This window comes from Bombina bombina, chromosome 9 (genome assembly GCF_027579735.1).
Source record: "Bombina bombina isolate aBomBom1 chromosome 9, aBomBom1.pri, whole genome shotgun sequence".
Lineage (NCBI taxonomy): Eukaryota > Metazoa > Chordata > Amphibia > Anura > Bombinatoridae > Bombina > Bombina bombina.
The window spans coordinates 52,183,217-52,197,458 of record NC_069507.1 but is presented as its reverse complement, the minus strand read 5'-3'; the positions used below and the strand labels follow the sequence as shown (position 1 = coordinate 52,197,458).

The 14,242-nt window shown below is 37.7% G+C and overlaps 1 protein-coding gene across 1 annotated transcript in view; it reads left to right on the top strand.

Annotated features, from left to right (window-relative positions):
• The window catches only part of LOC128640395 (heparan-alpha-glucosaminide N-acetyltransferase-like), a 623,176-nt gene that overhangs the window by 575,021 nt on the left and 33,913 nt on the right, over positions 1–14,242 (top strand). Inside the window, exon 18 of the mRNA XM_053692886.1 lies at positions 6,003–6,073. Coding sequence (XP_053548861.1) covers positions 6,003–6,073 — 71 coding nt within the window. The remainder of the gene's footprint in view (positions 1–6,002; positions 6,074–14,242) is intronic.

Below are 14,242 nucleotides of genomic sequence, written 5' to 3'. Positions count from 1 at the left end.
TGGATGTAGTTTATTAATTAGTCAGCCTTATTGTGAAAAAATAGTGGCAGAGTCATTGGCGGGCATGGGGGGGGTTAGTGGGGTTACCTTTAGTGTACAAAAAATATAAAAACTTTTTTTTTAAATAAAGTTAAATAACGTTTTTTTTTAATAAATATCCTATGACGGCACGTCACTGGTTGAAACACTTGAAAGTGATGCAGCATAACTGTAAAAAGCTGACCAAAAAATATCACAGAACATCTCTATGTAAAAAAAAAAGACATTTTACCTTGATATTTCCTCAGTAGCCACAACCCATTGTAAATGGACTTTAAGCAGCCAATCAGGATGCTAGTCCCAGGAATTGCAAGTTGGCATGTGCAAGCAGTCATGTTATTTCCCTATTCAGTTAAAGGAAGCTTAATATAAAATATTGCAAGATTTCAGTGGAATCTCATGAGATCACAGCAAAGGCAAAGTATGACCTAAGCACTGCTGATGCTGCTTGGCTACTGTTTTTTTTCCTGCAGCTTGAAAGTAGCTGAAGGATAACAGTTCAACGAGCACTTACTATTTTGAGCTGAAGAAATTTTGAGGTAAAACATCTTCCTTTTTTACATAAAGATGTGCATGTGATATTTTCTTGTCAGCTTTTTGCAGTTATGTTGAATCACTGATTTTGCATATGGGTATTATGTCCCTTTAATTTAATTACTTGAGAAATCTGTTCTCTTCTACAGAATAACAAGTCAGCCAAGTGTAAAAATATTCTAAATATGTTAATATCATATTTGTTACAATTGCTTCACAAAAGCCAAACTCCACTCACCACTTGTCTCATTTGGAGGATCCAATCAAGACTTATAACTGTAGGAGACAGAGCTAGCCATGGGCATTATCTTAGCAAAACCTGCATTATTTTGCAGTTCTCATCTGACAAGGACAATTGGTGAAAAATATGTAGTGGGGATAGCCTTAAGAAGTCTGTAGTTCCAATGCGTTTAAGAGATATGAAACAGTGCTCCTTTAGAAGAAAAATAAATATGTTAAAACAAACATAAAAATAAACAGATTGTGTTAAAAAGCAAAATGAGCACTTAATTACATAGCTAAGCTGCCTGTAGCAGCCAACTCCACCCCCCTTATCAGTGTTTAGACACAGGCATTGTATTTCAACTGAGTTCACAGCTTCTAGGCATGCTCCAGCAGATAATCCCTATGCACTTTTGCATTCTACCAAAACAACAATAGATATAGATACATCCATAGAAGGAAATGTGTGGGGGGAGTTAGAGCTTTACAATTCAGAAACTAAAAAGAAAGGGTTAATGGCTAGGCACTGCAGTATAAATTTGCAGGTAAAGTACTTAAAGTAGATATTATTATATTTTGTCTCTATCCCAACTTTTTTTATGTCCCTTTAAGTTCAATTGCAATAATAGGTGTGGGAAAATTCAAATCGGTAAAACAGGAGGGATATGCGCTGTGGAAAAGTGGAAGCCCTTCTAGGAAAGCCTACCCACTAGGCTATCATAAAACTAAAGACAAAGTATAAAAAATAGAGAGGCGCTAAACAGCTGAACCACTAATGTCAATAAAAAAAATATATATAAATATAAAAATATATAAGGGGAACTGAAGGGGTTAGAGCAATTAATAATATTGATAAATTACAGATATAAATATAGAATATAAATGGTTTATTTACAAAAAGAATAAGATATATAAAAGGACATCTCCTTAAAAGGTATCATACGAAAAATAAAACTTTCAGTGTTATCGATGTTAATATGCCCCATAAAAACAATGTGGTTAAATTAACCTCAATGTGCAAAGAGTACAAATCTTCTGTAATTCAAGCCACCTTGTAGTAGACGTCAGTAGGATAAGAAACTGGTAGAGACCAATCCAGCAAAAAAAAAAATTATATCACCGCTCACTTTACCTTTGCTCCTCTTCACTCACCAGGCACTCTAACACATCGACCACAGATAGGATTCCAAACCGTTACTCACAGCTTCACAAAATCCTCCTTCTGGTATTGCGTTCCTCTAGGCATCTCTTAGTGTAGCTAGGAGCCGGTCACATGACCCTCTTTAAGCGCCGTGATTGAATGTGTGGTTGGTCTCTTAAAATAGACTTTATCTTTTCGTATAGCCGTGTAACTAGTTATAAGTAGTTCGGCACAAATGAAGCAGGGGTGCCCACAATCCATCAACGCGTTTCGCCCCCCCCCCCCTTGGAGCTTTATCCCTCCTGGCCTGATCGGGGGTTACTTATAGAACTGGTATTGAGAAAAACTGCTCTACTGAGAATGGGCAATAAACTGACTGCAGCTAGATTAGTTGTCTCCTAGCAACATTTGAAAGGAAAAAACTGCTGCTTTGCCTTCCTGTGGAGACCCCAGCCCTATTGTGGGGCTTTGCCAGGAAGTAATGGACCCTTTTAAAATAATGACTAATATATATTGCAATAATTTCTATTAAGTATAACCCGAGAGAGAGAGAGAGAGAGAAAGAGAGAGAGAGAGAAATGCATTTGTCTGAATTGTATTTCTGTGGGTGGAGAACATAGAAAGTCCACTGGTTACTGAACTATTAACCGAGTGAATAGTCTGCTGGGCGACTGTGAAGTTGTGCGGTTTGCACCTGGAGGTGCATTTTTTTTTGTGAGTTTTTATTTTCGACTTTCTATATTCCTGAATCCCGACTGTACTAGGCCCTTTGGCACCCTTGTATTGTGTTTTTTCTGTATCGTGAAAGTAGATTTTGAAATTCTGAATGGTAGTTTATGATTTATAGGTAAATATTTTATACAACAGACATGACCTCACATCCAGGGCACGATGATCAAAACATTGCCAGGCAACACTCACAGGGGATCAGGAAATTAGCTATAAAAAGGGGTGAGATGTCTCCCACAGAATGTAATGGAGCTCGTTGGAAAGGGAAACTCCACTGGGGAGAACAAAATTAGCAGGGAGCAGGAGGTGCACTTTATAAATGGAATCCTGCAGCTATTACAGGTCAGATTATGCTGCTTTAGCATATAGTACCTTTCAACCGCCTTATATACATGTCTTTTTTATTAAGGTCATTTTTTTGCATATTTTGACACAATTTCGCCACCTTTTAGTTCATGAGAAAAAAAAGCGAGATCTGAAGTGGGAGAATGTTACGATAAAACGCCAGACCTGGAGGAGAAAATTCAGCTACGCCCATGGAACGCCCCTGTTTAGCCCACTAGCAGAGATGGGGAAACTCGTTTGCCAATAAGGGAAACAATACATTTTCAATTTCAAATAATAAATATGAATTTCACAGCGTTTTTTTCATGTGAAGTGTAGTTTTATTCTACTGTGCACCTTAAATATTTTTTTCCTTGCATAATTTCTATACAAATTTAAATTTTTCCATGACATACGATTTTAGCATAACAATTTTGTGGTGATTTTTAATGCAATTACCCAATAACATTTTGACTGCATATTATTATTTCAATATTTAATTTATTAGTTTTATAAAAAAATTTAATTACGTTTTTTGCGAGTCCTATTGTAAGGTATGCATCACCTTCACATAGTTAAAAGCGGGGAATACTCCTTTTGTGGGACACACTGATCTCAAGGTAAAAAATTACTATGAAGTATTACGATAGGGGCTTATAGTACTGACGAGATTTCTTAGAAAATCTCACAACCCCAGAGAACTTTAGATCATGTGCCCTTAGAGAGAGTGATGGGATTTTGTTGATATTTGCATGTAGAGCATTTCCTCTGTGGATCTTGGAGAAATAATTTACTTGAACTTATAAAAATATTGACAGGTCCATTTTGAATACAAAATTGGGAGCAGGGTAATATAATTTGATGGTGAATGAAGTTGATGAGATATTGCAGTGACTATGAAAAGTAAATTAGTTCAATGTACAAAAGTGAATCTTGGCTCATTCAATTTAGTCTCTTGCTCCACCAGTCTCTGTACAATATGTAGATGTTTCTGGGAATCACACCAATCACGTTTCCTGTTAACTGTTGTCCAGCTGTCACTTTTTATGGCACATCATCACAAGACATCATCGCCTTGTCTTCCCAGAGGATACAGCTTCCCGACACTGTGCACTAAATCTGAGACACCTCTTAACTTGTCAATTTGATGTCACCTGCTGAGAACTTTAGGCTGGTCACAAAAGGCCATTACTTAATTATTTACTATTATACTATATATACTATAACTAATGTTTTTTTACAAGTGTTGCTAAAGACAGTACCAGGGGCTCAGAGTATTTTCAGTTGAGCAATAGGTGTATTTACTGTTGCACAATCAAAGTATCCCATACTTGTTTTCTTTATATTACCATAGACACGGAGCAGTCATTAGCTGATCTTGTGTGTGACTGCAGGGTGTCTAACTGTTGAGTTACACGGTATGTAGATTTTCCAGGTATCCAGTATTGAATTGGAGAAACACTTCAATTTGTAAAAGCCGCCTGCATCTTGATATTTCTGACAGAAAAAAAGGGCATCTCTCATGCCCTGCACTATTACATATGCACAACGTCAATTTTGTGCTGGTGTATGTGTGTTACTGGTGTGTTTTTTCTTGGTATCTTTGTTACTGGTGTGTTTTTTCTTGGAATGTGTGTTACTGGTGTTTTTTTTCTTGGAATGTGTGTTACTGGTGTGTATTTTCTTGGTATGTGTGTTACTGGTGTGTGTTTTTTTGGTTTGTGTGTTACTGCCGTATGTTTTTCATGGTATGTGTGTTACTGCCATGTTTTTGCTTTCTAATGAAAAATATAGGAAGTAAAATCACTACTCTGTGTGTTTTACCAGCAGAAAAGAGATTAAAAATACTGTTTAATTTAAAAAAAAAACCCATATATGTTGGGGTTACAACACAGAGAGGAGTAGTGGTGCAAGGACATTATTCTGTAACACCACCAACTACCCTTCATTGAGCACGAAGAGGCTGCCCAGTATTTTTATGAAATGCAGCTGGCAACAGTAATGGTATATAATCAGCAGTATTCAAACTTAATCATAATATCAAATCTGTTTGAAAGATGTGCACTGCTATAAAAAATCATTTGTAGAATGACAAACAGGCAAGCTACACTCAAACATACAAGATTTACTTTGTTCTTTTTGTATCTTTTTATGAAAAGCATAGATAGTCTCGATAACTAGCTAGTGACTGATGGCTACACACCTATCCCTCTTGTCATTGCCTCAGCTAGTTCCCAGTAGTGCTTTGCTGCTCTGTTGTTGACTTTACCTGTATGCTTTGTTTAACCCCTTAGATAGATGCACACAATAGTGCACTAATAAAATGCAAAACACATTAGAGGATTTTATTTTTACACGTTTACATCAGTTTAATGTCCCTTAATGTCCCAGGCCTTCCTCAAAGTATAATTTAGCAGCCTTCAGCTATTTTCTTGAATACCAAGTGACCTGCCCCCTTTTCAAAGCCTAGACTGCTCTCCAGTCACACTGAAGTGAACAGGGTATTGTAAGCAATATGTTTTGTTTCAAGCCTTTAAATCTGTTTTCTCATCGCACACAAGAAAAATCACAGAATATTACATTATCATATTCTACACTAACTACAAATCAACAGGTCACACTTGTGATTTTCCTGTATAACAGAAAATACATTTTTCAGATTATTTATTTTCACACAAAAAAGGTCTGTAAATTTAAACTGTACTCTTTTAAATTCAAATGATAAAAATGTTTGCCCTAAGTATCTAAGTTTTTAATGAGACAAAAAAACAAAACAGATGGGCTTATAGATTCTTGTGTTCCATCAAATTCCGTTTGTACACAACTAAGAGGGCATGCACGAATGGTCTGCTTATTCATTCTGTAACTTAAACAATACATTCTGACCAATCAATGAAAACACTTACAATCATGGCATGGACATCTGTCCCTTTGGTCTGATATGCTGATGGTAGATATATCTGTATATGTTACTGTGTATTGACTGAGGTGTGTTCTTTTCGCATTCCCACAGGGGGTTATCTCTGCCATTTTAACCAAGTGCACAAGGGACGAAGGATTTATTCCAATCAATAAAAACCTTTGGTAAGTGCTTCAAAGCTCAGCTGAACAGATTGTTCTAACAAAGCATGTTAATTCTTCAGCCGGGCCCCCCATTGTCATCAGTTCCAATATTTACAACTATGCACTCTGCATTACAAAGCAATTTATGGATATTGCCATTAATCAATTTGTTTTTGCAGTCTCTGGTGAATCTTACCTTCATTCTGCTGTAACACACTGCAGGCACCTACAGGCATAAAGCCATTCTCATATATTTATAGGGACAGTATACAACAATTGTCATATAACTAAGCTGACCATATTGCCGCTTTAAAAAGGGACACATATGAAAAATACATATGTCAGGGCTGTTTTCAGGGCTGTTTAAAGAAATGGTTTTGTATAAGAACCCTCACATATGTATTTTTCATATGTGTTCCTTCTTAAAGCGGCAATATGGTCAGCCTACGTGATATAACTGTATGTAATAGACACTACTATAAAAAAAGAATATGCACAGATGCTGATCTAAAAATCCAGTATAAAACCTTTTAAAAACTTACTTAGAAGCTCCAAGTTTAGCACTGTTGATGAGGTTAAGATGGGACACCCTCTGAAAAGGGATGGGAAAACAAGAAGAGCAGACACTCATCCCCATTCCCTGCATATAAAAAGACAGATAACATAAACAGGAGCCAGCAGGAGTCTATAGACATCAGTATACATCTGACACTGTGGGGCTTGGTTAGGAGTCTGAAAATCAGCACAATGTTATTAAAAAATAAGCAACACTAAGCAACACCGATGGGCTATATAAATGGATCATCTACAAAACATTTATGCAAAGAAAAATCTAGTGTACAATGTCCCTTTAATGTAGATACCTACAGTATTTAGGGTTGCCACCTCAGCCATGTTTTCCTGGACACTTATGAGTTACACATGCTGCAGGGTGTGCAGAGGGGAACATGAATTGCACCCCTGGACAGCACATGAATAGTGATCCTGGACAACACTATTCATGTTCCTTCCTGCAAACCCTGCAGCATGTGTAACTCATAAGTGTCTAGGAAAACATGGCTGAGGTGACAACCCTAACAGTATTATATGTACAAGTAGGGTTGCCACCTCAGCCATGTTTTCTTGGATATTTATGAGTTACACATGCTGCAGGGTGTGCAGGGAGGAACATGTATTGTGTTTCTGAACAGCACTATTTATATTCCTCCCTGCACACCCTACAGCATGTGTAACTTATAAGTGTTCTGTATTGTAAGGGACGGGTGGCAACCCTATGTACAAGTGACTTTCAAACACAAGTTGTGTTAAAAAAACAACACAGAAATGTAACAATTATATTATTTAGTAAATAGTTTACTTATTGATTTGGTATATAAATCTATCTCTCACTGTGGATTAGATCTCATTTCTGTTGTAATTATCACATGATTTGTTTTTTTTAATGTTTTAGTTTTTTGGAAAATGGATGTTCCTGAATAAAAGGAACAGTGTACTTTTAATATTTTCTCTTTTTTAATGTTTTCTTAAAGGGACACTGAACCCAAATTTTTTTCTTTTGTATTTCAGAAAGAGCATGCAATTTTAAGCAACTTTCTAATTTACTCCTATTATCAATTTTTCTTCGTTCTCTTGCTATCATTATTTGAAAAAGAAGGCATCTAAGCTTTTTTTTTGTTTCAGTACTCTGGACAGCACGTTTTTATTGGTGGATGAATTTATCCACCAATCAGCAAGGACAACCCAGGTTGTTCACCAAAAATGGGCCGGCATCTAAACTTACATTCTTGCATTTCAAATAAAGATACCAAGAGAATGAAGAAAATTTGATAATAGGAGCAAATTAGAAAGTTGCTTAAAATTTCATGCTCAATCTGAATCACGACAGAAAAATTTTGGGTACAGTGTCCCTTTAATGATCCATTTTACCTACTAGAGTGTATTACATTGTTTACAAATAGCTCCTTCACCTTTATTTTCCCTTTTGAATTTTTTTGCCTATTGGAGAATACGTTAGCATGGTTGCGATATTATAACCGGCTTTTTGCGTGCGTTGTGTTAATGCTCAAGTGAAAACATTTTTTTCAACTTGTAATACATATGGTACAAAACTTGTGCTAAAAGCAGTGCACAATTAGTGCTCGAGCAGGAGTGATAACTACTAGTAATCAAGCCCTTTAATGCAGTGTTTCTCAACAGCGGTCCTTAAATACCCCCAACAGGCCTTGTTTTCATTATAGCTGAACCAGTGCACAGGTGAAGTAATCAGCTGATCAGTAACCATGGTTACTAACATGCTCTCATCCATCAGCTGATTACTTCACCTGTGCTCTTGTAAAAGGTGAAATAAGGTATAAAAGGTATGTAAGCTCTCCAGTATGTAAGACTCATATTTATTAAATATGGTTCTAGTACTCTACATATTGTATTAAAATTAGGTACATGTAGTGCAGAGATTTAAATATTTACTTAAAGGGACATGAAACACAAAATGTTTCTATCATGATTCAGACATAGCATATATTTTTAAACAACTTTCCAATTTAATACTAACATACATTTTGCTGCATTCTCTTATGTATACTTTGTTGAAGGAGGAGCAATGTACTACTGGGAGCTAGCTGACCTCATTGGTTAACCAATGACAAGAGGATATATGTGCAGCCACCAATTAGCAGTTAGCTCCCAGCTCCTTAGCCTACCTGAGTATGCATTTTAACAAAGGATACAAAGAGAACTAAGCAAATTAGATAATAGAAGTAAATTGGAAAGTTGTTTAAAATCTATCTGAATCATGAAACATTCTGGGTTTCGTGCCCCTTTAATATGTGTTTTTCAACATTTTAAACAATTAATAATTTTCTGCTGTAAATGACAGAATCATAGTATTCCTGTTATTTAAAATGTCTATTAAATATTAATGAAATGGGGAAAATGACAACATGTAACAGAATCAACATGTTCATTAATGTGATTAAATAATTAATATTGCTTTGATTAAAGTACTGGGGGAAAGGGCAAGAGACTAGGTCCATTAATTATTTTACCAATACAAATAAAAGCAGACTACATACATTATAAGACTATACACAGACACAAAGTATGTAGCATGGCAATAATTTGTGTTATGTCCTTTAGTCTCTGTATCTGCTGCCAGAATTATTGATTACATTTTCCTTAAGGGACCCAGTTATGATCCTGTAACTAAAGAACAGTTTCAGCTTAAATGGACATGAAACTCAAACATGTTGTACCATAGATATGAAAGATCAGAAATGAGACATGTTAAAATATGATTTTAATAAATATGTTAAAGGGACAGTTACCGTAGGAATTAATGTTACATAATTCTGCACTTTAAAGCAGTACAAAAAGCGATGTTGCCAAATTACTACTCATGTGAATGAGAGCCATCCCAGCTCTGTTTGATGTGAGATCACCTGAGTTTATACTGAGATTCAAGCAGCATTACACATATCAATATAAAAACAATGTATTAAAAACATAAAACGCATAAAAAAATGGTTTAACTTGAAGCTACCCTTAGTGACATACAGTTGTGCTCATATATTTACATACCCTGGCAGAATTTATGATTTCTTGGCCATTTTTCAGAGAATATGAATGATAACACAAAATATTTTCTTTCACTCATGGTTAGTGTTTGGCTATTTATTATCAATCAACTGTGTTTACTCTTTTTAAATCATAATTACAACAGAAACTACCCAAATGACCTTGATCAAAAGTTTACATACCCTGGTGATTTTGGCCTGATAACATACACACAAGTTGACACAAAGGGGTTTGAATGGATATTACATCTAACCATCCTCACCTGTGATCTGTTTGCTTGTAATTAGTGTGTGTGTATAAAAGGTCAATGAGTTTCTGGACTCCTGACAGATCCTTGCATCTTTCATTCAGTGCTGCACTGACATTTCTGGATTCTGAGTCACGGGGAAAGCAAAAGAATTGTCAAAGGATCTGCGGGAAAAGGAAGTTGAACTGTATAAAACAGGAAAGGGATATAAAAAGGTATCCAAGAAATTGAGAATGCAAATCAGCAGTGTTCAAACTCTAATCAAGAAGTGGAAAATGAGGGGTTCTGTTGAAACCAAACCACGGTCAGGTAGACAAACTAAAATTTCAGCCACAACTGCCAGGAAAATTGTTCGGGATGCAAAGACAAACCCACAAATAACTTTAGGTGAAATACAGGATGCTCTGAAAACATGTGATGTGGCTGTTTCAAGATGCACAATAAGGAGGAACTTGAAGAAAGATGTGTTGCATGGTTGAGTCGCCAGAAGAAAGCCATTACTACGCAAATGTCACAAAGTATCCCACTTACAATATGCCAAACAGCACAGAAACAAGCCTCAAACCTTCTAGCACAAAGTCATTTGGAGTGATGAGACCAAAATTGAGCTTTTTGGTCACAACCATAAACGCTACATTTGGAGAGGAGTCAACAAGGCCTATGATGAAAGGTACACCATTCCTACTGTGAAACACTGAGGTGGATCACTGATATTTTGGGGATGTGTGAGCTGCTACAAAGGCACAGGAAATTTGGTCAGAATTGATGGCAAGATTAATACAGTATGTTATCAACCAGAACCCCTCATTTTCCACTTCTTGATTAGAGTTTGAACACTGCTGATTTGCATTCTCAGTTCCTTGGATATCTTTTAATATCCCTTTCCTGTTTTATACAGTATAACTACCTTTTCCTGCAGATCCTTTGACAATTCTTTTTCTTTCCCCATGACTCAGAATCCAGAATCGTCAGTGTAGCACTGGATGAAAGATGCAAGGGTCTGTCGGGAGTCTAGAAACTCATTGACCTTTTATACACACACTAATTACAAGCAAACAGATCACAGGTGAGGATGGTTAACTTTAATAGCCATTCAAACCCCTTTGTGTCAACTTGTGTGCATGTTATCAGGCCAAAATCACCAGGGTATGTAAACTTTTGATCAGGGTCATATGGGTAGTTTCTGTTGTCATTGTGATTTAAAAACAGTAAACACAGTGATTGATAATAAATGGCTTCAGCCAAACACTAACCATGAGTGAAAGAAAAGTTTTTGTGTTATCATTCATATTCTCTGATAAATGGCCAAGAAATCATAAATTCTGCCAGGGTATCTAAACTTATGAGCACAACTGTAATTCTACACACTACATGGTTATGTTTTTATGTCTTTTATGCCTTAAAAGGGATATGAAACACGTGTCTGGAATACCATATGGCAGCAGTTTATCCATTTGCAAAAGTACGAGATGGCAGCAATATTTCCTGTCATGTAGTGCTCCAGACCCCTACCTAGGTATTTCTTTAACAAAGAATATCGTGGGAACAAAGCAAATAGGAGTAAATTGGAAACTTTTTCAAATGAAAATGTTTGGGTTGCATAGCCCTTTAATACATTGTTTTTATTCTGAAACGTGGAATGCTATTTGCCTGTCAGCATAAACACAGATGTGCGCACATCAAACAGAGCTGGGATGACTCTTTTCACGTGAGTAGTGATCTGACAACAGTGCAAGATTGGCCCACCAGGATGGTGAGGAATTTCTCAGTGGGACCTTAACGTCACAGGGCCACATCCTGGCCAGAAGTGCAAAGCCTCCCAGCCAGGACACAGAGCAAACCTTGTATGCAGCAGCTGGTCCAGGGAGTGTGGGGAGCTGGACCAGGGGTAGCGGAGTTGGCTTGGCCAGGGGGGTACATTGCAGTACCAGTCTTCAAAAAATTCTAATTTCCCAGACTAGCCTTTGGCTACAAGGGTTTTTGTACTATTTTCACTTATTTTAAAGCACAGAGATTGGACCACTTCACTATTTTGGAATATTATACACTCATTATGGGATTATTTGATAAACTATGGACTATACAGCCGATTTATATAACATATATTTTAGTCTATTTCACTTTTTTAATCAGATATTCAGTGATGCATTAAAGTAATATTGTCAGAATGTGTCTTTCTTTTTATTTTGTTGCTGTATAAATGCAGTGGGATATGTCTCTGCGATAACTAAAAAAAACATGTTTGCACAATTTGAAATACTTTATTTATAATAACTGTATCTCATGTTCAAATATCTCTATCTCTTTAATTTTATCCAAAATATGTTACATGCTGTCACGGATACCAGACCCCCAAGGCTAACCCCCACCCCCTTACAACCTCACCCCTGTAGTTTCTAAGTGGTTTTGGGCTTCTCAGAGCAACCACCATCTCTGGAAGCTTTTGGTTGCCTGTTTTTGTCAGAGAATAGCTGGCCTCTGACAGGAAAAACCCTCCTAGGCTGGCCGAGCTCCTGGAAATCCCAGTTGGCCACCTCACAACGGACACCCGCCTAACACTTCTAAGGCTGGCTGGGCTTCTGGAACTCCCGGTTGGCCACAGAAGAGCAGGACACCCGCTAACTTTACCCCACATCGTTCCAGTGGCCCTTTGCTCCAGAGCTCCACTCTTTTGGGGATTGGTAGCCCCTAAGGAGGACAACAGGTGGGGGGAATTACCGGAAGGGAGCTCTTTTGGGAACCGGGGTTTTGGATACCCATAACTTCAACAGACTGTATCTCCGGTCCCCGGTAATGAATCATGCAGCTTTTTGGACTGTGGCATCTGGGGACCGAGTGCCACCTCTCCCCCGAGATCACCCCGAAACTGTCACCCCTGGGTCCTGGGATTCTGTGGGACTATGCTGCTATGGAGGCGCCGATCTGTCTGGAGAGGCTTGAATGGCGGGAAAATTGTGGGATTGTCCAGTGTCTAATCAAGATGAGCTTTGTTTATAAAAGAAGTGTGTGTTTTCCAATAAAACAAGTTCCTGTTTCACCGGAATGCTAGTATGTCTAGTTATTTAGGTGGGCTCCTGCTAAAATCAATTTCTTGGGCTACATAGCAGCCTGTTCCAGGCAGAGGAAGGACCCTATGGCAGAGCTACCTAGTCTGGGTAGCCGGAGTCTGCAACAGGGTGGGACCCTGAATACTGGTGCTGTTGGGCATCAGGGGTGGCTACAGGCTGTGGTCACTTGCCAGCTACATAGCTGCAGTCGGCAGGGGGCAAGCAGGACCCGTTTGGCGGAGCTACCCAGTCGAGGTAGCCGGGGTATCCGTCACACATGCCTTTGACTAATATATCATAATATAATAATAATATTAATAGCAACTTATATAGTGCTTTTCTCCAAGATGGACTTAAATCACTCTACACAAGGTACATTTATGTAAAAAGTTTAGAAGTTACAGCTTTTATTCCTAAAAGGCCTTTGTAGGTCTTGAGTCTTTGTTTAAAAACGTCCTGGGAGGTGGCTTCTTTCACTGTGCTGGGGAGAGTGATCCTGAGAGAGAGGACAGCATGGCTAAAAGCTTGCAAACCACATTTTTGGTGAATTCTTGGCACATTTAGCTTCCAGGCATGTGTCGATTGAATAGTGTGAGTTGGGACATAGGGCACAAGTAATTATTTTAAATAGCTTGGTCCCTGATCATGCAGAGCTTTGTAGGATAACAGGCCTATCTTGAATAGGATGTGCCATTTTATTGGCAGCCAATGCAGGGAGAGGCAGATGGGTATCACATGACAACATGTTGATTGGCTAGTTAGCAGCTTTGCTGCATAGTTTTGTATTAAATGAAGGCGATGGACTAGTTTCTCTGGGAATACCATAATAAAGTACATTACAATAGTCCAAATGTGATGTCACAAAAGCAAGGACGATGGCGGGCAAATATTCTATAGTAATCAGGTGCTTGATCCTGGCTATATTCTTTAAATAAAAGAATGAGGCTTTTACTGTGGCTGATAAATGATGTTTCAGGGAAAGTTCACTGTCAATCATAACGCCAAGATTTCTTGCTACATTTGAGGTTTGTAGTTTTAATCCTCCAAATTCTAGGCCAATTTATTGATCTTGTTGCAGCTTAGTTATCATCATACTATCTCTACCATTACAAATACTTCTGTTTTTTTCTGGGTTTAGTTCCATTCTTTTTTCTGTTTCTACTGGAACATTTGAGTTTGGCTTGAAGGAGATGTATATTTGTGTTGCATCTGCATAAAAGTGGTAGCTAAGGCCTTGCTGCCTTATGATATCTCCCATTGGAAGCATATACACTGCAAATAAAATGGGAGATACAATAGAACCCTGTGGGACTCCACAAGCCA